Raw genomic sequence first — 20935 nt, 5'->3', positions numbered from 1 at the left:
AAATTGCATCCATATCCATATCCATATCCATATCCATTTAGAATTCGGACTAAAAAATTGCATCCATATCCAAATCCGAATTTATATCCATATCAAAATCCGAATTATGCGTTAACTTTACTTACATAGAACTAATAATTTTAAAATAAATTAGAAATCCTATTTCTCATTTACCAAAATCTAATGAGTTTCTAATAATTTTTTATTTTTTTTAGGGAAGTTTCTAATAAATTAATAACTAATATATGCGCTTTAATTAAATATATTAGATTAAATTAAGAACTTCCTTTTAAAAAAAAGTTATGTACAAAAAATAATACACTTTTGAAATAAATTCTAGTTGGATTTGGACTAGGATTCGGACTCGGGTCGGATTCGGGTCGGAGTCTCTGCAGACTCCATATCCGATCCATAACCATTCGGATTCAGATTTTTTTTTTCTCGGATTCAGATCGGTTTTTTTTTCCTTCGGACCGACTCGGAATCAGTTCGGATTCGGATGTGGTTGGGAATTTGGATCAACATCATTTTATCGAACTCCGAAATGAAACCATCAGCCCGACATTTAGCACATATGGCAAATAAGCCCAATTCCTAATTCCTTGAATAAGCCCAATTCCAGAAGCATTACATTTCTTCACCTTCTTCAACTTTACAGCTTCAAAAGTTTCAGTGAGAAATCAGTTGCAGAATTTTGCACCATTGTTGGATTGCTAGATCGATCAAAGAAGAGAGAGAGAAAGATGATAAGAAATAGGCTGCAATGGCTGAACACAGTAGTAACAGAACCACATTACTTCTTCCATTTCCTAATCTTCTTCTCGTACCTTCCAATTCGTATTTCTGCTTCTTCCATCTTCTCTCCCGACATCTCCCTCCGCCTTCTTCGCCGCGTAATCAATGTTTTCTCTCTCCTCTTTGCTTCTGATTTTCTGCAATTATCGTCAATTTCTTCTGTTTGTCTTTATACTGATTTTTATTGATTTTTTGCAGGAGATTCAAGCGGTTCTCGCATTTTTAATCTTTTCTGCTGTCAAGGTAGTATTTTGAAGAACTTTAATTTCAATTTTTTTGTTTTTGTTTTTTTGTTTATGGTTTTGATTGATTTTTATGTATAATTTTGTTTATTTTGCTGGAAATCTCCCCAGATGATAAGGGAGGAGACATGGGAAGGAGTTATTGCTGATACTTTGCTTTACGGGAAGGTGACGACTTTTGATTATTTTTTGTTGTTGCTGCTGCATTTATTATTTTGATAATATATGTTGAATGTAGCTTAGTAGGGAATTAGGGATTTAGTAATTGCCATTGGCATTTAGAATAACAACTTATGATTAAGAGTAATCGCTCCTTGAGCCAAGGTTCAAGGACCCTATCGCCTTGTTGACTAACTTTGAAGAAGATGATTAGGAAACCATTGGGTGTTTATCAAACTAGTAATTGCCCTCTTGCTTACCTAATTGGGCACCAAAATGAAGGGGCTATGTAGTATTACAAACTTCCAGATGGTTTCATGTAGTTATCACTTGAGAAAAACCCAGTTCCACTTCGGTCTTCATATTTTTTGTGGCTACTTGAAGATACAAAGACAACAGACGAGATGCTATAGCAGTCAATCCTAGAATTTCAAATACAACACCTGGTTAGCAACTATATTTTGTTTCATTCTTATAGTTCTAAATTCTATTATTAGGTCAATGGAAGCATCTCGTTAGGATTTTACAGGGGAATAAGATGAATTCATTTGAGTGCAAATTAAATCACAAAGCAGATGCCAAAATTGAACAAACAAAATTAAGTGAGGTTGGTGAACCTTTGGGGAATGTGTCTGGCTTGTCACAAACAACAGTATTAACAACATCAACCTAGTATCACTCCAATCATATGCACCTATACCTATATGGCACAGACAGAGGAACAAGAAACATTAACGCAGAATTGGGTTTTTGGTAAACTGGGAAATTCCTATTTTATACAAGTAGGAGACTTGAAAATGCAGAACCGAGCAATAAATCAATAATTTTTCTTAGAAATCCAGAATTGTGTTTGTTTGTTATCAACGTAATAGGTAAATGGCACGTTTACAATGTTAATTTGTTTTTGAGAAGAGACAATTAGAAAGAAAAGGTGATTTTATATTTTTATGTCCCTTAATATATGCTTATCATCCACAGTAAAGACTTCACCTTGAATTTCCTTGAGTTTCTAAGTTTTGTAAACAGGAAATGTGACCTTATGGGAGTTTTCCTGTGTGAAAAGCAGACATTATATGGGACCTATAGATGTATATAGCCTTATACCTAAACTAAATGAACCAGTAGAGTGACTTTTTCCTCGACAAACATTTTGTCTTGGAATACAAGTTGCTAATCTGTGCAGTAGCTTTTGTTAGTTCTTACCACTTCAACATTATGATACATGACCTTGTTTATCGAATAATTCTCTATTTTGTTTTGTATTGTAAGTGATGAAATATCCTTTGATTGATCCTCTATGTATACCTGGTTAACTTTGTTATTTATCTAATGTGTTCTACTGACTGTTTAGTTTTCAGAAGATTGCTATTTTCTTTAACATGAATATCACATTACCTCTGAATTATATTCTCTCTTTTTCTTTTTGAAGTTTCTATTTTGAATATGGGAAGAAACCAAGAAAAGGTGGGTCGGGTATGATAAAACAGAATGGGTGAGTGGAGTTAACAAGGTAAGTGACACCCATTTGGTGTGGTATTTGTGGTAAATAATGATAAAAACCTGGGTGGAAGGAGTGAGTGTGAGTCCCATTAGACAGGGTATTTGGGGGCTAAAAAGCCAAAAATGGAGCAAAATGAAGGGTTTAAAAGGAAAGATTCTAAATAGAAACAACATTTTGAAATGGACTAAAAGGAAAGTAGGAACATAAAAAATAAACAGAGGGGTATTTGCAATGGATGATTGTTCAGCGTACTGGATATAAACTTGGAATGGAGCAATCGAGGAACTTCTCTTACTACCATACTCCGTAGTTCACAAGTCATAATATGATGACTTGAAATTTGAGAGAATTCTGACAGCATTAATGTCTGGGATATGAATAACTTAACCATTCTGTAATTTTTGACCAAAAAAAAAAAACTTTATTTGTTTTTGTTAAGAAGCTTTAATTTTATTTTTACACTTGAGGTAGAGATGTTGGCTTATGCTAATATTCTGATTGTTTTTTTCTTTTTTAAATTCTGATTCCAACTTTTTTTTTTCTGACATCAGGCATTTCTTTTTCTGCTTGCTCTATACGTGGACTACCATTTAGCTTTATGGTACATGCTGGCATTTGTAGGTAGGTCTTGTAATCTCTGGTTTTAATTAGGATGTAGGCTGAATGAGTGTGTGTAAGTTTGGACAAATAAGCTGTTAATGAGATCATGAGCATCAAATGAGTGTCTCTCTCTCTCTCTCTCTCTCTCTCTCTCTCTCTCTCTCTCTCTCTCTTTGTTGTGTATGTTATCCTTTTTTCCTTTTCTTTTTTAAACTTGGAACAAATGATCATTTGCATACCTATATTCCTATACCCACAAAAACTTGGTCAAGTGTTTTGGAGGTTATCATTTTCTTTATGTTTTCTTTTAAACTGTGTCTATTCTTTGAATCACCACCTGTGTGTACATATTAACTTTTTCAGTTTGGACATTCTATTTATGGCTTTATGCTGTTGTGATGTTGTCAGAGGCTTAGAGCTTATTCATTCATGTATATTAAACAAGAGCAGTGTTACCTAATTCTCTAATCACCCCACGAACCGCGAACCGAAAAGGCGAATTATAACATGAAAATGGTACAATTTTGGTCTAACTTAGCAACGTAAGTAGCGAACTGCGATCCCGTACCCAGTCTCATACTAGCGAATCAGGTAACAGTGAACAAGAGTCTAGCTCGAGTGACATACAACATTTTGATGCTGTTTTTGCATCAGTCAAGGTACTTGATTGGATTTGTAATTGCGGCTTACTTTAGTCTGGAAATTACTACGTCTTAGAAGCTTTGTGCAGAATTAAGTTGGTTGTCACATCTGTCTGATACAATTTTTGCGTTTTCTTCTTGTAGTGCTATATATACTAGCACAACAACCTGCATTTCCAGTACTAGGTATGCCATAATGTAACCATACATCTCTCTTCCCCCTCCCCTCTTTTGAAAATGAGATTCCATCATAGATATTTCAAACTTGATACTTGACTTCTATCATTGGATTTCCATAGGCGAAGTAAAGACTATGACGCCATTGCAGTTGGAAAGTACACTGATTGAAGGGGTTTCTTCAAAATACTGGCTGGTGGGTATGTCTATTATGTTCTTTAAATGTTTCATCTCTCATACTGAATTAGTGGGCTGAAGTTTTCTTTGATGATGGTTTGAACTTATGATAGCATTTGCAAATTGCAATCTGTTATCTGTTATCTTTTAATCTTCTCTCTCCCTTGCTCCTTTCGGAGGTCTTATGGTTTGTTGTTGTAAGTTTAGTTTTTAGGAACTTGAAATATCGACCTTTTAGACAGCTGCTGGTTTATCTGGTCTGAAAATATATTTTCCCACTGAGATAGTGAGATTAGGGATTACAACTATTATGAGAACACAATGCAACATCATTTGAAGAAACTTCATGATTCATCATGCATAGCAAAGAGGTTAGTAATTGTATAAGAATAATACATTCTTTCACCGTAGGAATGATGTTGGCTGAAGTGAGATGTATGCGGTCTTATGGAGACTGTTCCAGGAAGCTCCTTGCAGCAAGTGTAAATATAAGTATAAAATAATATAATAAAAAATGTTTTCAAAAATTAGTACTAAATTGCTCAACTCTGCAAAACTTAGCTGTGTCTTTGTCCACGTGCATGGTCTCTTGTTTGGAGAGAGAGAGTGAAACATGGTTGAATTTGATGTTCCTTTTACCGTCTTTCTTAGATGATAAAACCTGTGACATGCCATCAGGTGCCCCCCTCTCCTTGCTCCGCTCATATGTTTTGGCTTTTACTTGAGAATCTGCATACATTGGCCTCGTGTCCACAAGTCCAGAATGTCCACACCAAAGTTTCTATGGGGAAAGTTGCTTCTTCTTCAGATTCCTAATATCAAAGCCTTGGAGTATTAAAGGTGGGCCTCAGTATGCTAATGCATCAAGGATATGAATCTTCACCTCCAACTTTATGTTGTTTGATTTTGAGGAAGCCTAAAATGGCTTTATTATGGCCCATGGTTTACCACGTATGCATTACAATGTGTACAAAGTTGTACTTGTGAAGTAGAATTCCTCCTCTTTGTTCATCCATACTTGGGTGTTAATCGAAAAAGTGAAGGTTATGAGGTAATTATTAAGCAGGGACTCTGGAAACCTGTTTAAGTTGGTCTAGATGAATCTTCTATAGAACCCAACACTTTCAGCATATTCTAAAATCTGAAGCAATGAGCTGGATCTCTGTGAAACTATCTAAGTTGACTAATCTGTTAAGTTATTCACTGCTGCGTCATGTTCAAGCATCATCCATGCTGTCCATGACATGTTTAATTATGCATGTATTGACATCTGATTACTATGAGATTATTTGCAAATTGCAACCATTTCCATGGAAGTCTTGAAAACATTGGGGTTCTATTTCAACCTACCATATCAGCTTGGCTATTTTAAAGGCCATGACTGTATTAATTAGATACCTTACTCTAGTCATGTTGTTTGGCACCAATAACTGTCATGACTTATGGCATACACACACACACTTACACACACACACACACACACACACACACACACACACACACACACAATAAAAGCGATAAAAGTAATTGGCGGTGTTAGTCTGACTCCCTTTAGCCAACTGCATTTTAGTCTCCAGCAATAATTTCCTTAAAGATTTAAAATCTCTGTATGAGTACAACTGTACAAGCATTAACCAAACTTAGTAGTCCTTATCAAAGTCTGTATTAGACCCTCTTCTCAAAGTCTTGCTAACCTGAAATTCTGATATCATGCATGTATAGTTCTTGCCACGTTTGGACATTGTCATGGGACTTTGCTTAAGTTATGCATTTAACTCGTTACCGGTTTCATTGTGGCATACTCAAATAGGCCTTTAATGCTTTGTTTCATTGATGACTCCCGGTGTTTCAGGTTGAATTTCGTACTTTATGTTCGTCAACGTGTGTACGGCACAGTCGGAACTTTCCTGAACTCTCTATCACGTGAGTGTCGTCTTTAGTGTACATTTAATCCTTAGATACTCATTTTGTCTTAGACTCTTAGGGATGCCAGATTCTGATGAATTATCCTTATTTTTATCTGTCTGTTCTGCTGACAGTTATTCTGTATTTCTGTTGAATATTCAATGCAGATATGCAAATAGTATTCTGTCCTTTGGTACAGTTGATCTTGGGCTTTTTCCTAATGTTGCTGAAAGATTTGGAATCTCACTAAAAGGTAATTATTTACCTTTTCTTATAGGTTTATTAGTCTGTTTTTGCTTTTAGATTTAGTTATTTGTTGTTAATTATCTGATACTAAAGAGCACCTACTTGGTAAAAACTTTGTATTTATAGGAAATGTGGGACTTCCAGCATACATATTATTTGAGAAAAATTCCGAGATAGCTCGTTTCCCGAGAGTAGATTCTGATGCAAAAGTTTTTCATCCATCTACAACCAAGGTATTCTTTCAATACTGTACGACTGATACGCCGTAACTATGGTACTCAGCGATTATTGTGATTAGATTTCCCCTGTTAATTGATGGTTGAAGACGTGTATAAATGCTCTCTTTAGCTAAAATGGTCTGGATGTAAAATCCCCGTGTGCAGCTGTGCCCCTTCCCCCTAACAGGGAATACAAAAAGGATAGAAGAGGTGTAAAAATAATTGGGTATCCTCTCTATCTGTCAAATGTGTCAATGTTTTTTCAACTTATAGGCAAACACAGCGCATTAACAAGAAGCGAATAGACGATCCTTCCCATTCTAGGTTGGGTTAGTTGCAGATATTTCTCTTTTCATGCTCCAGCTGCAAGGGGAAGTGATAAATCCAAGGAAAATTTTACTTCTTCCAAGGAAATCCACATTTTTTTATAGTTGATTTCCTTGGAAGAAGTGAAATTCTTCCTTGGATTTATCATTTCCCAGCTGCAAGGCATTGGGGCAAAAGAGAAATGGCAAGGAAGAAGAAAGTGTATATGGGTCATTTAAATGTCTGTAGGAGCATATATTTTGTAATGGATTCTTCCCAATATGATCTCCCACTTAGGCGGCAGCCAGTGGCGGTGCCAGTATGGGTTCAGTGGGTTCAACTGAACCCATACTGGCCTGAAAAAAAAGCATATAGCAGTTTCTGAAGCTATTAAATAAAAGTCTTATACTGTTTCAACGCTGCTAATAGACAACAAATGTATGTTGGCACATTGGTTGAAGCGGGTGATATACCTGTTGATCGAACATATTGATAGCGGGTTCGATTCTTAGCGAGTGGCACTTGACTTTTGATTTATTTTTCTTTCTTCTTTTGGTTGGAGTAATATTTTGTTTCTTACACCTTCTACAAAGAAGTAGCAATAGTTTTGAACTTTTAATAAATACAAATTTTTATACTTTTCTGTTACTAAATTTCTTTCAGATTTTGAAAATTATATAATGCACTAGAAAAAAAAGATTTTGTTTAGTCATTTTCTTTGAAAGTATTTTTTATAATTAATTATGTTATGTACTATAGTATGTATAAATCTGTTATTTCAGATTTTGATTTATTTTTCTTTCTTCTTTTGGTTGGAGTAATATTTTGTTTCTTACACCTTCTACAAAGAAGTAGCAATAGTTTTGAACTTTTAATAAATACAAATTTTTATACTTTTCTGTTACTAAATTTCTTTCAGATTTTGAAAATTATATAATGCACTAGAAAAAAAAGATTTTGTTTAGTCATTTTCTTTGAAAGTATTTTTTATAATTAATTATGTTATGTACTATAGTATGTATAAATCTGTTATTTACACATAAAAGTCAATAAAATATGCCAATGTATGTTTTGCACAAAAAAATGACTTATGTTTTAATTTTCGAACCCTTAACACGGATTTTCTGGCACCGCCACTGGCGGCAGCATGCATATTAAGAAAACTAGTAAGGGATGCAAGTATGCAACACTCTTTAGAATGGCTCCCTGGTAATGGGTCAATTTGCATGTTAGATGTGAATGAAATTATTGAATGTGGATGAAGAGAAAAAATATCAAGAGAGTGTACGAATGATGAAAGAAAAGGGTTGATGTGACTGAGAGGGTAGAGGTAGTAAGATAAAGGCATTTTTTCCATTTAGGTAAGAGAAATATTTCATCGGGTTGGATCAAGTTGATTAATGAAAGATAAAATTGTGACAGTGGCAGTATGCCCTCATCATACCTAATAAGTTGCTCCATGTATTTCGTGATCATCTGAATTGTATGGCAATTTCCTCTAGTTTAGGACATTCGTTTTTCCTGTGTCAAGAGGTAATGGGTATTCAGTTGTTGGGGGTATAGGATTTACTGGGTGCAAAGCAGTAGTAGTGAATGAATCTATTGGTCTTGCTTTGTCTTGCTTTTATTTGATTATTTGAAGATTGTTTCTAGTCACTCACTTACATTTGTTTGTTAATGCTTGAAATTTGCAGGAATTTTTGTCTCGGCATTTCGAGCTTGACCGGCTTCTACTTGAATATGTACATAGCAAATAGACAGATGGTCAATAGTTGTATCCCTCGTGCTGTATGCCAAAGATTCGTCTGGAGTTTTCAACCCCACAAGCTTAAGATTCATTTATCTGATTTACTGCTGGAAATTTCTTACCCAAAATTTTGTCTTTTTTGCAATTATATACGTACATATCATTTATGTATACACAGATTTTGTACTATTAAAAAAAATGTATACAGAGGTTTTGTTACTTGTTTCTATAGTTTATTTGCCAAAGTTGTTACTAATTATTTAGGGTGGATAAATGCTAGAACAATTATAGACCAATAATGCAGTTTTATTTCCAGTTGATTGCATTTGCGAAGGAAGGATCAATCATTGAACCATCTGAAACAGAGCTCTTTGTTTTTAAATAATAACTACAAAAGATTATGGCTAAGAATTTGTGCTACATATTAAGTTGGTTAAGAAGTAACAAAATTGACGCTGATGCTGCTATGAAAGAAACACAGGCAATCGCAATGAGACAGCACCTGCTAGTTGCTGATAATAATTTGGATTTTGCTAACATGAACTGATTCATAATATCATGGTTGTAACTTGGATTAACTTTCCTAATTAGTACCGAGTAAACTTATTCAGGTTCCTCATTTGAAAATTTAAATATGATGTTGATACAACTCTAATGCAACTTCTCAACTGAACTAACCCGGAACAGGTCATGTCAAGTTACAAATACAGGTTCCGAAAATTTGTTACATTCCCTTTTCAAGCATGGCCCTCACTCTCATGGGTAAACCATAGAGTCTGATAAATCCACCAGCATCTGCCTGATTATAAATCTGACCAGTCTCAAATGATGAGATATCTTCTCTGTACAAGCTATATGGACTTTTCCTACTGGTTACCGTGACAGACCCCTTATACAGCTTTAGCGTCACTGAACCAGTAGTTGTTCGTGTTATTTGCTCCATGAAAGCATCCATGGATTCACGAAGCGGGTCAAACCATCTACCAGCATAAACAAGCTCCGCGTACTTGAGGGCAAGGGAGTCTTTTACTTGCATTGTCTCCCGATCAAGTGTCAGAGCCTCGAGTTCCCTGACAGCGCTGAAAAGGATGGTTCCACCAGGAGTTTCATAAACCCCACGACTCTTCATACCTACCAACCGGTTTTCAACCATGTCGATTCGTCCAATTCCATGTCTTCCTCCAATTTCATTGAGCTCAGATAACAAGTTTGCTGGAGAAGGTTCCTTTCCATTGAGAGATACAGGGATTCCAGAAACAATGCCAATTTCAATGTATCTGCAGCATTAAATAGCGATTAGGACAAAGAAAATGGAGAAACAATTACTTAATCACAAATCTAAAAGACGTTTTAATGAAGCACGTACTCAGGCGTGTTTGGTGCATCTTCTGGATCAACACTCATCATGTACATATCCTTCTTCGGCTCATTCGCTGGGTCTTCCAAGATGTCTCCCTTCAACATCAAAGGGAAAAGTTCACTCATTAATGTAGGATTTGAATTTTCATCTACAACAGAGCAACTAACACCTAATGGTCCCTTCTTTAGCAGAGAATGCTAAAGTGTAAAGCTTAAGCTTAAGTTTGAAAAAATAGGGCGATGCAGGAGACAGCTATCAAACACCAGGCTCCTTCAATATTCGGATTTCTGTTGCGTATTTTCTTTATAATATACTATGCGGTAGTTATAGACTTTCTTTGTTTCTTAATAGTTGCACCAATTTGACTCACGCTTGCAATGCCTACCTTTTGACCATCAATATCCCAAATTATATACTTCGTATTAGTAAAAATTATAAAAAGCAGATGTTTTAAAATATACTTCATATATTGAGACTAATCCAACAACACGTCACATGAAAACATATGTTTTGATATATTAGTCAAATTTTGAATTAAAAATCTAGATATACGGAGTATTAAAAGGGAATCAATTGATTAGCTACCACGTAAGTTTAAATAGACTAGTCACAGATTCACAGCCGATTACCCAATCAATAATCGTGGAAGCACAATTACATGCATGCAAGACTGCAAGAAATAAACCCAGGCAGTTGGCATCGAAATAACTCAAGCCGCTTATTGTATTTCACATGCCTATATGGATAACAACATGAATTATAGGTGACTCTACATTTCTTATGAAACTAAACCACCACAGCACATTATTATAGTCAGCAGTTCTGCATCTCCACCAAGAAACTAACATCACGATTCTGTTGCTTTACCTAATGCAAGTATGCAACCTACCAGAAATATTTCCTAATATGAGGCACATCTAGAAGCTGTAGAACATGAAAGGATATAATATTAAGAATAATACCTCATGGCTAAGGTGCCACAAGTTCCTGTCTCTGCTATAAATAGATTTTTTTGTTACAGGAACAGGTACGTTATGCTTTTGAGCATACTCTATAGCATCTTCTCTTCCTGTGATGTCCCACTCCCTCCATGGAACAACAACATTAAGAGCAGGAATGAGAGCAAAGAATGTAAGCTCAAAACGGACCTGCAAATGAATAGTAATAGTGGTTTGATCAGAGTGAAAGAGAATGAAACAGAGTTCTCATCCTACTTTGTATGGAGAGAAGATATCATGCCTGATCATTTCCTTTCCCAGTGCACCCATGAGAAACAGCATCAGCTCCGACTTCTTTAGCAACATCCACCATAGCCTGGAAAATTAACCAGAAACACATAAATATTACTAATTATAAAGAAATTTCTTGGTGTACGTATTGACAAACAAACGGTGGTATCGGACAAGTGCAACCAGGCGAGCTAATAAGCATACCTTTGCTATGACGGGACGTGCCATTGACGTACCAAGCAAATACTTCCTCTCATAGACAGCACCAGCACGTAAGCAAGGATATATATAATCTTTGACAAACTCCTCTTTCAAATCCTTCACCACTAATTGACACGCGCCACTCGCCTTTGCCTTCTGTTCCAAACCCTCTAGTTCTTGCAGCCCCTGAATTAGGAGAAGGACTTTCAACAAACGAATCACAAAGCAAGAGAAGGGTAGCTGGTGCAAGATAGACCTAAGGGTGACGTGTGTGCTCTTTGTATGACAGAAAATGTAAGTGTCGATCATTTATTTTTCATTTGTTCCTACACTGCTGAAATTGGAACAAGGTCTTGTGTTGGTTGAGAACTGTTAGAAGTGCTGAAGACTGGAGCAAGGAATTGGCTTTTGCCTCTGCTTTTAAGGGGAAGACTGGTCTATATCAGGTATATCAAATGGTTTTTATGGTTGCAGTAAATTGCATTTTGCATTTGGGCAGAGAGAAATCAAAGATTGTTTAGAAGTTGCGCCAAGTCTGCCGAGGAAGTATATAGACAAATTCAGTTTATTACTTTCTGTTAACGTTTTTCTTTGAGTAAGCTTCATAGTTTTGTGTAGTGGCCTGTGACCTTTAGGTTGTTATCAGCTCCTTGTTGGGTTCTGATTAAGCACCTGTTTGTTTTGGTTTTAGCTGTTTAGCTTGTAATCCTATTATTCTGGTTAATAAAATCTCTAGTTACAAAAAAATGGGTGCAGTCTAGTAATACACTAATACCTGAATCGGACCCTTGTTTTTTTATGTACACGAGTATACCCACCCATAGAGGTTAAAATCATAGACCCTTACCTGATCTACATCTAATAGGGGTATGGGTGGGGGACTGGGGTCTAGGATCCAAAAAGGGTATTTTACCTGATTTTCTTTAAATGTTTATTATCATCAAATTCTAGACATTTTCAATCTATCTATAACTCTATACTAAAACAGACACTAGGAATGACACATGTCACTTAGTGCAAAATTTTCCCCCAATTTTTTTTTTCCCTGAAAAAACATCTACTACGGTGTATGTATTTATTTTATTTCCCCATTTTTCTTATAAACTATTTATGTAAGGAAAAAAAATATTAGTGTATATATTATGGCAATAATAGATATCACGTTGATGTAATAACAATTTGCTAAAATGATTTTCGGTAATATTTTATTCAAATCAATATACTAAATATTAATAATGGAAAATATATTTACTCAATATTTTGGTCAAATTAACATATTAAGCATATTTAATAATTTTTTCAAACACTCAAATTAGCATATAAAACATATAAAATATGTAAAACGTAGTGACAAAAATTGCATATTAGATGACTAAATAGCTTTAGGAGGAGAAATATTTTAGTTATATATTTTATTAAAAAAATAGTCAAATAATAATTTTGAATATTTGTGCCTGTACGGGACCTAATCTAGTTCGACATAATTTTACAACTTAAAATGGCTAGTAGAGTAGTAGCCACACGAAACAACTTTTTGCTCATAGAAATGCATACATATACAACATAAACAATTTACTAACAACAATGTAACAAAGCTTCAATTTAATAGTTGAAGCTCATATCATTGTCAAGATCGTACAACTTTTTTTTTTAAATGGTATTTTAACTTGGGTGGGTTTGTCGTAATTATTTGCATTAGGCAGGTCTTTGGGTAGAACATTGGACCCATAAGTCTAAAACCCATACCCTATACGGTATCAAATAGACCCATGCCCTAGGTCCAAAAAATTAGGGTAGGGTGGACAGGGTATTATTGCTATCAGTAGTTCGAATTAGGGAAATTTAGGTGAAAAAGAGTGAAACCATAATCATATAGAAGAGCAACAAGTAGTGAAAAACAAGGATATACCTGACCAACATCAGCAGTGAAACAAACAACTTCACAGCCATAGTTTTCCCTGGAACAGAGAGCAACTATTCTAAGCATACACATAATTTAAAACACAACCTCTATTATGAATAAAGACAGACACGAAATATAAGTACACAGGGTAAATATTTCTTGGCACACAACTGTTATCATGTGCATGACAACAACCCATTCCATCTACAAATGTCAACCATAGGCTCCAATATGTGCAGTACTGTTCATAATGAATCAGTCCATCACTTCATGATCAACAAAACTCTGAGTTGACATTACAACTCACAGTGGCGGTGCTAGTAGGGGTTCGGTGGGTTCAACTGAACCCCTACTGGACTTTGTGAATGTGGAAAAATGAATAAATAAAATAATAGATACATACAATTGTGTGCATAATTGCTATTGATGAGAAGAAATGGCGCAGCGGTCCACTTCCCTCACTAATACCTTGTAGACACAGGATCGAACCCTAACCAAACCCCTTTCTTCCCTTTTTTTGTTTATACTTATTGTTCTTTATTTTTCCTTAATACTCAATGAATTATTATTTTTACTTATTGTTCTTAGTTTTGCTATTTTTTTATAGTTATTATTTTTTGTTTTCCATTTTTTTTATAGTTATTATTCTTTGTTTATCCTTTGTTTTTCTATTTTTTATAGTTATTGTTCTTTGTTTTTTTTGTACTTTTTATTCTCAGTAGTTTAGGGGGTCTATCGTTTTTTGAAAAATTCGATCAATTATTGGAAACTCCGAACCCTTAATGGGAAATTCCTAGCACCGCCACTGACAACTCAGTAGAACCTTATGGTGAGACGACAGTCATTGGAGCACCAAAGTACACTGCACCTGTGACAGTTTCATATTATCCTTTCAAACTTTGTAACACACGGGAAAGCTAAATACTCTTAAGGAGTCTTAACAATGATGTACAAAAATGGAGCAAGGAAGCAAGTAAAGTATTGAACAGAGATGGGTTATAAGATTCGTAGGAAAAGGGTAAGCTTTAGCCAACTAATAATCTGCAATCGATTTCATTGACACCCAATTCAGGACAATTTGCAATTAACTTTTTTTCATGGCAGTTCTCTCCCTAGGAGTTATAAGTAGCAACTAGTAAGCTGATAAGGTTAGTACAGGTCGGCATTCTTTTAACATCGGTTAGCTATTGACCTTATGGTTTTGTTTAGCATCAACTGGATCAGTTCCGAATTAGCATGCAGATGAATTTCCTCTCTACAGTAGCTTCGTCTTACAAAACAAGATTTAAAATTTCCCTCCATTTCTTCCTTGTTCTCTCAGCCTTTCAGTCATTAACCAAACTAAAATTCTAAATAATCACATTAACACATAATAATTCGAATTTACCTCAGCCATGGTACAATAACTGATGTGTCCAAGCCCCCACTGTAAGCCAGAACCACTTTGTTCAATTTGCCACGCAGACCTCTACCATTGGTTTCCACCTCTTTGTCACTTGATAGAACTGCTTTGATAGCTGTATCAAACATCTCAGGTCAAAGGGATTGCAAAGTGGATTTTCTAGTAGACAATCAAATCTAAAAAGCAGACCAACCATTCAAGAAAAGAAAAAAACGAGATCATAAACAAGCATTCTGTTTGAGTCTCTAAGCCAGGTCACACAAGATACAAATGGAATAATGCCCATCCTTTCTTTAAAAAGTCCATAGTATACAACATCAACATATTTTCTAAAAGCTCACCATGATTCTTCCGAGCTTCACTTGTGCACCTGCTATTTTGAAGAACAGCATTGCCACAGAACTCACTGACATTTGCACCAAACTAACAAAGGACAACAGAGAGAATAAATTCGAGCATTGCCCCCATTGCCGCAGACAAAAAACAGTAAAATGAAGGAATAGATGATCCAAAAACACCATGCTTTAATTAGGAACACTTCATAATTGAACTAAATAGCAGAGTAAAAAAGGCAAACTTAAGTACCTTGTTAGACAAAGACAATCTTCTTGAACAACATAGCTTCTCATGAACCTGGAGTAAACCTATACAATAAATTTGACAGCAACAAGGAGATTTGATTAAAAGAAAATCTTAATAACTATTTTATTTGGTGTATAGGGAGGGGCATTGATGTAGATGAGATATAATACCACCCGCACGACTTCGACCCAACTAAGCTGATCGGCATCCACAAAATCTCGATAACTATAACGATACTTTAAGTGACATTCGAAAAAATGACCAATTTAACAGTCAGACTAGAAAACTAACATCATAACTAACAACATTTCTATCTTCCTTCCCTTTCAATTTAGTATCTACCTAACTTTAGCACGATGCTTTTAGCTACATTCGAAAAAATGACCAATTTATCAGTCAGACTAGTACATCAAAATTAACAACATTTCAATCTTCCTTCCCCTTCAATTTAATATCTACCTAACTTTAGCATCAAAAGTTTTAAGTTTTTCTGCTATTCTAGAATCAAATATTTCGTATTCCATAAAAATCCATCAAAATGACACCCTTTTTTTTGTAATATCAACGCAACCCCAATACCATTTCATCATCAAATTTCAAAAAAAATCACTCACCATTTCCATTTTCATATCCAGCAATAATCTTATCAGCAATTCACAAATGCGCATCATTTGAATTCATAAAAAATACCCAGAAAAACTACAAAAAATTATCGGTATTTCAAGAATAAGAAAGAAATGGGGATACCTGAAGATTTAGGAGCAACTGTGGCAGCAGAGAAGGCATGCAATTGAGCCATCTTTCTCTATCTTCCTTGGAAATATCACTCACAATTCACGAATTAAGACTGGGGTTTTAGGGTTTTAGTGGAGTTCGATTAACAGGGAATTTCTCCCAAATAAGCAGCATCAACTCATCAGTCAATCACACACAAAGGTTTTATTTGTCAGTTGGGTCGGGTCTGAACGGGCCTAGAATGCGAGACGCATCAGGGTTTTGGGCTGAATGTGGATCAGGGAAAAAGTCCGCAAAGTCTGCTTCATGAAATCATTTGATAGTTGATACATAATACTCTCTTAAAAAAATATACAAAAGTTATGACAGTTTTCTCTCAAACACTATATCCTAACTTCTCTAATGAAATATAATAAAATAAAAATATATATTGTCTACAGAAGGATCAAGGATCTATATCTTAGTTGCTTGTAATGTGGTGATCAATGAATGCAACGTAATCAGTAGCGCATTTAGCTTTTCGATATACAGGCCGTGAAATATGACTGTCAGAATTAAGAAGCAGTTATTTGATGTCTTCCTTAAGCAATTGTATTTTCCACGGACATTGAATACGTTGCTGCAAAATCTGAATTATGAGTAAGCTATCTCCCTCAATGAAAATATGTTGAATATTGTTTCACATTGCCAATAATAAGTCAGTGCGAAGTGCAATAACTTCTACAAGAAAAGGGGATAGCCCCTACGTTCTAGGAGCGACTTGTAATGTTGTTTCCCATGGGATACCTAATTACGACACATGCTGCACCTGAGTTATGTCGAACAAATCCATCAAAATTAAGTATTAGGATGCCAAGGGCAGGTAGCGTCCAAGAAACATGGATAGATCGATATGAATTTTAGAAACTTTCTTCATTGAATGTGAATCCGAAGAGTCCAAACAAGTACGAGTGTTCCATTCACTGAAATTCTCAATTTTCAGATGCTTCATGAGGAAAGTTTATTATTTTCTTAATTAGGAGGCTTGCATTATTTCGCATATTACGAAACAAAGAAAAATTGAATTTTTTTGAAGGTGAGTACCTAGCCTTATGATTGTTGTAGCAATTTGATACAAAATATTATTACTCCGAATATTGGTAAGAGAATACGTCTATCCAGCAAAAATCCCTATAGATCAGCTCAACTTGTTACAACTGCACGAGTATATGGTTGCTACTGCTACGCCACCACCTTACCACCGCAAAGTAAGCCGGCGGCCTCCACTTTCCAACCTTGAACACCTTGCGTGAAGGCCGTGAACTAAATTCGCCAATAATTTTTATTGGTAAGAAACTAATCTGAATTGTACGTACTAAGATTCTAGCAAAAGTGACCGCATAGCGCAGTGGATTAGCGCGTCTGACTTCGGATCAGAAGGTCGTGGGTTCGACTCCCACTGTGGTCGTTATTAGTTTTTTACCTTTTTAGTAGAACTTAAGAAACGAAGTCTACAACTGCCATTATTCGATAATTATAGAGGTCCCTTTTATTGTTTTTGAAAACAGGAGCAAATTACAGATACTTTTTCATTCTAATTTTCTATTTTGTTCATGAAACACCAAATTTGATACAGAGGATTTTAAAAATCATCAAAGCAAGTTAGCAACCCCAAACTAAGGTAAACTGTTGTATAAGTTTTTACTGAAAATAGTACGCAAAATCTAATCTATACTATTATTAAAACTCCAAGGCAAAGAATATCATGTCGTCACATTTGCTTCCTATATACCGATGACATGACGGTCATCGTTGACATGTTATCTCGTAACATTTCATTATCATGAAAAAATGTTGGTTATAGGTATTGAATCCGTGACCTTTCATTTATTAGTCACATATTTTCACCACTATGTCACAACTAATTTTGTTGTTTCTTATATGTTCAAAATTAAAGTCACTCAATACCATTAGAAAAATGATATAAATAATTTCTTAATATTCTCGCATCACTAATAAGTCATTACTTTTATGAGTTACTAATCCTTACATTGTAAGATTTATTAAAGCATACTCAAAGCAAGATATATTGTAATGTAACAAAATTAATTTATACTCAAAACGAGTTATGTAATAATCTAATCGATCCATTGTTCTACTATTCGGGGCATCGCCCGGGCCACTAACTAGTTCTAAAATAAAAAATGTTATAGTGAAATATTTTGCTGAATTGAAGCATAATCTTTTCATAGAACACGCGTGAATCTGTGAGTGTCTACATTGATAAAAGATGAGAGAATTACTCCCTTTACCCCCCGGAATTTTTTTTTGTCAAAGGCATGTGCTAACGGCCATGGAAATAGAGAAGAAGTCTAGGTTTTAAGAGAAGTTCACTACCTCGAGAAGGTGACTGACTGAAAAGAAACGTGTCTTAGGAGATTATTCTCACCTTGTTGTTGGTCGCAGGCAGTGGCGGATCTAAGAATTTGAGAATGAGGGTACGAGATTAGAGTAAAAAAACATTACCGAGCAATTTTTATTTTTTTTTGCCAACTAAAACTTGATTTTTTTTTTAGGTGAACTAAAACTTAAGTTATTGATTTATTTCAATATCGACCTTTTAACCTTATACTCTGCTGGAGACGAAATTTTATAAAAATTATACTCGTAATTGATATTTATTTAGTAGTAGTGTAATGAATTAATAAGTCTAAGTTAAGAGATCAGGTTCTCATACAATCGGACTCTTGGTGTTTAAATTCTAAATACGCCATCCAATGTTAAAGCAAGGACGCCATCCAATGTTAAAGCAAGGACGCCATCCAATGGTAAAGGGAGGACAAGCTTCCCATGAATATAAGAGACCGGTTATTCCAAATTTCTGGTGTTTTAGTATTATTAGAATGTCACAGTTGCACATGGCGCTGTTAGGTTTTTCTAGTGTTATCTAAGAGAGCTATTTTTTGACAAAACAGGTCTTTAACTTTGCAACTTTATGTTTTTGAGAATGGGGGTACATTGTACCCCAAGGCCCCAATGTATCCCCGGTCCCCCTATATCTGCCCCTGGTTGCAGGTACCGCCGTACAAAGCGAGAATGAAGAGGAGGGTTGTTGGCCTATGTTGGAGGTTTCAAATCGACTAAGGAAGAAGCTAATGCCTTGTAGTTTGGAGTCATGTCCTATTTTTTGTTTTTCTAGTATCCAGTTACACATGAACTTTCTACTTAATTATGCTTTTTTAGAGTTTAGGTAAGTTTGAGGTGAGTCCGTGGATAATTTATTATTGGCAAAATAGGGAGAATATGAGTCATAAAAATAATAATAATAATAATAATAATAATAATAATAATAAAAAAAAAATAGGTAAAAGTTAATGCAATTCCACTTGCATGGACCCGGTCCACCATAAGATTACCATGGACCAGGGTAATTAGGTAATTTTAACAGTGAGTAAATTATAGAAATTGTAGGTTCTGTAAAGTAACTATATCTCCAGAATAATAACTATGAAAATAATAATGATAAGAATAACTATTCTATCCAAAGAGTAACTATATCATATAGAAAAGTAATTTAACTGTAAAACAATTACTACTATATATTCATTCTTGCAGAAAAAAGAGTAAATTATAGAAACTATAGGTTTTGTAAAGTAACTATATTTTCAGAATAGTAACTATGAAATAAATAATAATAATATAGTAATTTCGATGAGAACAATTATTCTATCCAAAGATTAACTATATTATATAGAAAAATAACTTTAGCTGTAAAACAATTACTATATTATAAAAATAAACAATATGATATAGATGGTTTAGAGGTCATATAGTAATTTTTTCTATTATATATCACATAATTACTGAAATATAAAAGAGTAACTATATCAAAAGTAACAGTAATTATAACTCTTGAACAATAATAAAGAAACATTAACTACTTGGTTAGTTGTTTTAGCTACGACATTCTAATTGTTTGCATCTATTAAATAAACCATGTTAAACTCAAATGTTTTTTGAACTAAAAAATACTAATCGACACGTCCATGTGGACCACGTCTCTTTTTTCCACCAACACATCATGTCCTTCCTCTACCACGTTCTTGGTTTCCATTGTTGTCAGGATTTTCTTCTTCTCCTCTTGCTTTTGTTTTCCTTGCAAAATTTATTATTTGTACGATTTCAATTTTGGGTGCATCATCTTTGTATTTCTGAATCAATAATATTTAAACTAAGTTAATAATTTAACATTTAAATATGAAAAAGTAACATAGTAACTATGTAAAACGTGTAGTTTCTATTATGCATCATATAGTAACTCTTACAATTAACGATGGTAAAATACTTGCAGAATTGCATATATAGTTATTGTTATTGTTATAGTCATATAGTTACTGTCAAAATAATATAGTCACTTTTATTAATAATAACATGGAGTACAAAGAAAGATCATAAAAAGAACATAATGATAAGATAATAACTATTAAAAATATATAGTTACTATTATACATGATATAGTAACTCTTAATATTAATGATAGTCATATACGAGCAAGGTTGTAGATATAGTTATTGTTATGATCATATAGTTTTTGTGATCATAACATAGTAACTCTTATTACTAATAACATAGAAGACAACAAAGAACATGAAAAGAACATTATAATATACATAAAAAACTATACCAAACATATAGTTACTATAATACAAGATATAATACCTATAAATATTATTGATGGTCATTTAGTCACAGAGTTGCAGACATAGTTGATGTGATAATAATATAGTAACTCTATCCATAATACAGTAACTATATCATTAAAAATATAGA

At 34.4% G+C, this 20935-nt stretch overlaps 2 protein-coding genes and 1 non-coding gene across 3 annotated transcripts; 2 read left to right on the top strand and 1 right to left on the bottom strand.

The window, feature by feature from the left end:
* The first annotated feature begins 573 nt into the window (after positions 1–573).
* LOC110787446 (uncharacterized) lies at positions 574–8943 on the top strand. The gene is made up of 10 exons (XM_021992070.2): positions 574–893; positions 994–1038; positions 1149–1205; positions 3249–3318; positions 4083–4124; positions 4238–4311; positions 6145–6215; positions 6365–6450; positions 6570–6676; positions 8662–8943. Exons 1-10 carry the CDS (start codon positions 744–746, stop codon positions 8722–8724), a joined length of 765 nt encoding a protein of 254 aa, XP_021847762.1. The 5' UTR covers positions 574–743; the 3' UTR covers positions 8725–8943.
* Positions 8944–9301: 358 nt separating this feature from the next.
* Positions 9302–16331, bottom strand: LOC110787445 (argininosuccinate synthase, chloroplastic). The gene is made up of 10 exons (XM_021992068.2): positions 16139–16331; positions 15395–15453; positions 15151–15232; positions 14795–14924; positions 13414–13462; positions 11508–11690; positions 11314–11388; positions 11037–11222; positions 10081–10169; positions 9302–9991 (listed from the first exon to the last, which is right to left on the bottom strand). Exons 1-10 carry the CDS (start codon positions 16188–16190, stop codon positions 9439–9441), a joined length of 1458 nt encoding a protein of 485 aa, XP_021847760.2. The 5' UTR covers positions 16191–16331; the 3' UTR covers positions 9302–9438.
* Positions 16332–17499: 1168 nt separating this feature from the next.
* On the top strand, positions 17500–17573 carry TRNAR-UCG (transfer RNA arginine (anticodon UCG)). Its single transcript has one exon. It is a non-coding gene; the product is annotated as a tRNA-Arg (tRNA).
* Positions 17574–20935: the final 3362 nt, after the last annotated feature.

This window comes from Spinacia oleracea, chromosome 1, assembly GCF_020520425.1.
Source record: "Spinacia oleracea cultivar Varoflay chromosome 1, BTI_SOV_V1, whole genome shotgun sequence".
Taxonomy (NCBI): Eukaryota; Viridiplantae; Streptophyta; class Magnoliopsida; order Caryophyllales; family Amaranthaceae; genus Spinacia; species Spinacia oleracea.
This window is presented reverse-complemented; position numbering and strand designations above follow the sequence as displayed.

What these genes read in the sequence shown, in the direction of transcription:
- LOC110787445 (XM_021992068.2), bottom strand. Translation starts at nt 16,190, where the DNA reads ATGGCTCAATTGCATGCCTTCTCTGCTGCCACAGTTGCTCCTAAATCT. An exon ending in AGTTGCTCCTAAATCTTCAG is followed by an intron (nt 15,454 to 16,138) that starts GTATCCCCATTT and finishes TTTATTGTATAG; the next exon opens with GTTTACTCCAGGTTCATGAG. An exon ending in GTTATTGTACCATGGCTGAG is followed by an intron (nt 13,463 to 14,794) that starts GTAAATTCGAAT and finishes TCTCTGTTCCAG; the next exon opens with GGAAAACTATGGCTGTGAAG.
- LOC110787446 (XM_021992070.2), top strand. Translation starts at nt 744, where the DNA reads ATGATAAGAAATAGGCTGCAATGGCTGAACACAGTAGTAACAGAACCA. An exon ending in TTTCTTCAAAATACTGGCTG is followed by an intron (nt 4,312 to 6,144) that starts GTGGGTATGTCT and finishes CCGGTGTTTCAG; the next exon opens with GTTGAATTTCGTACTTTATG. An exon ending in TTTCCTGAACTCTCTATCAC is followed by an intron (nt 6,216 to 6,364) that starts GTGAGTGTCGTC and finishes TATTCAATGCAG; the next exon opens with ATATGCAAATAGTATTCTGT.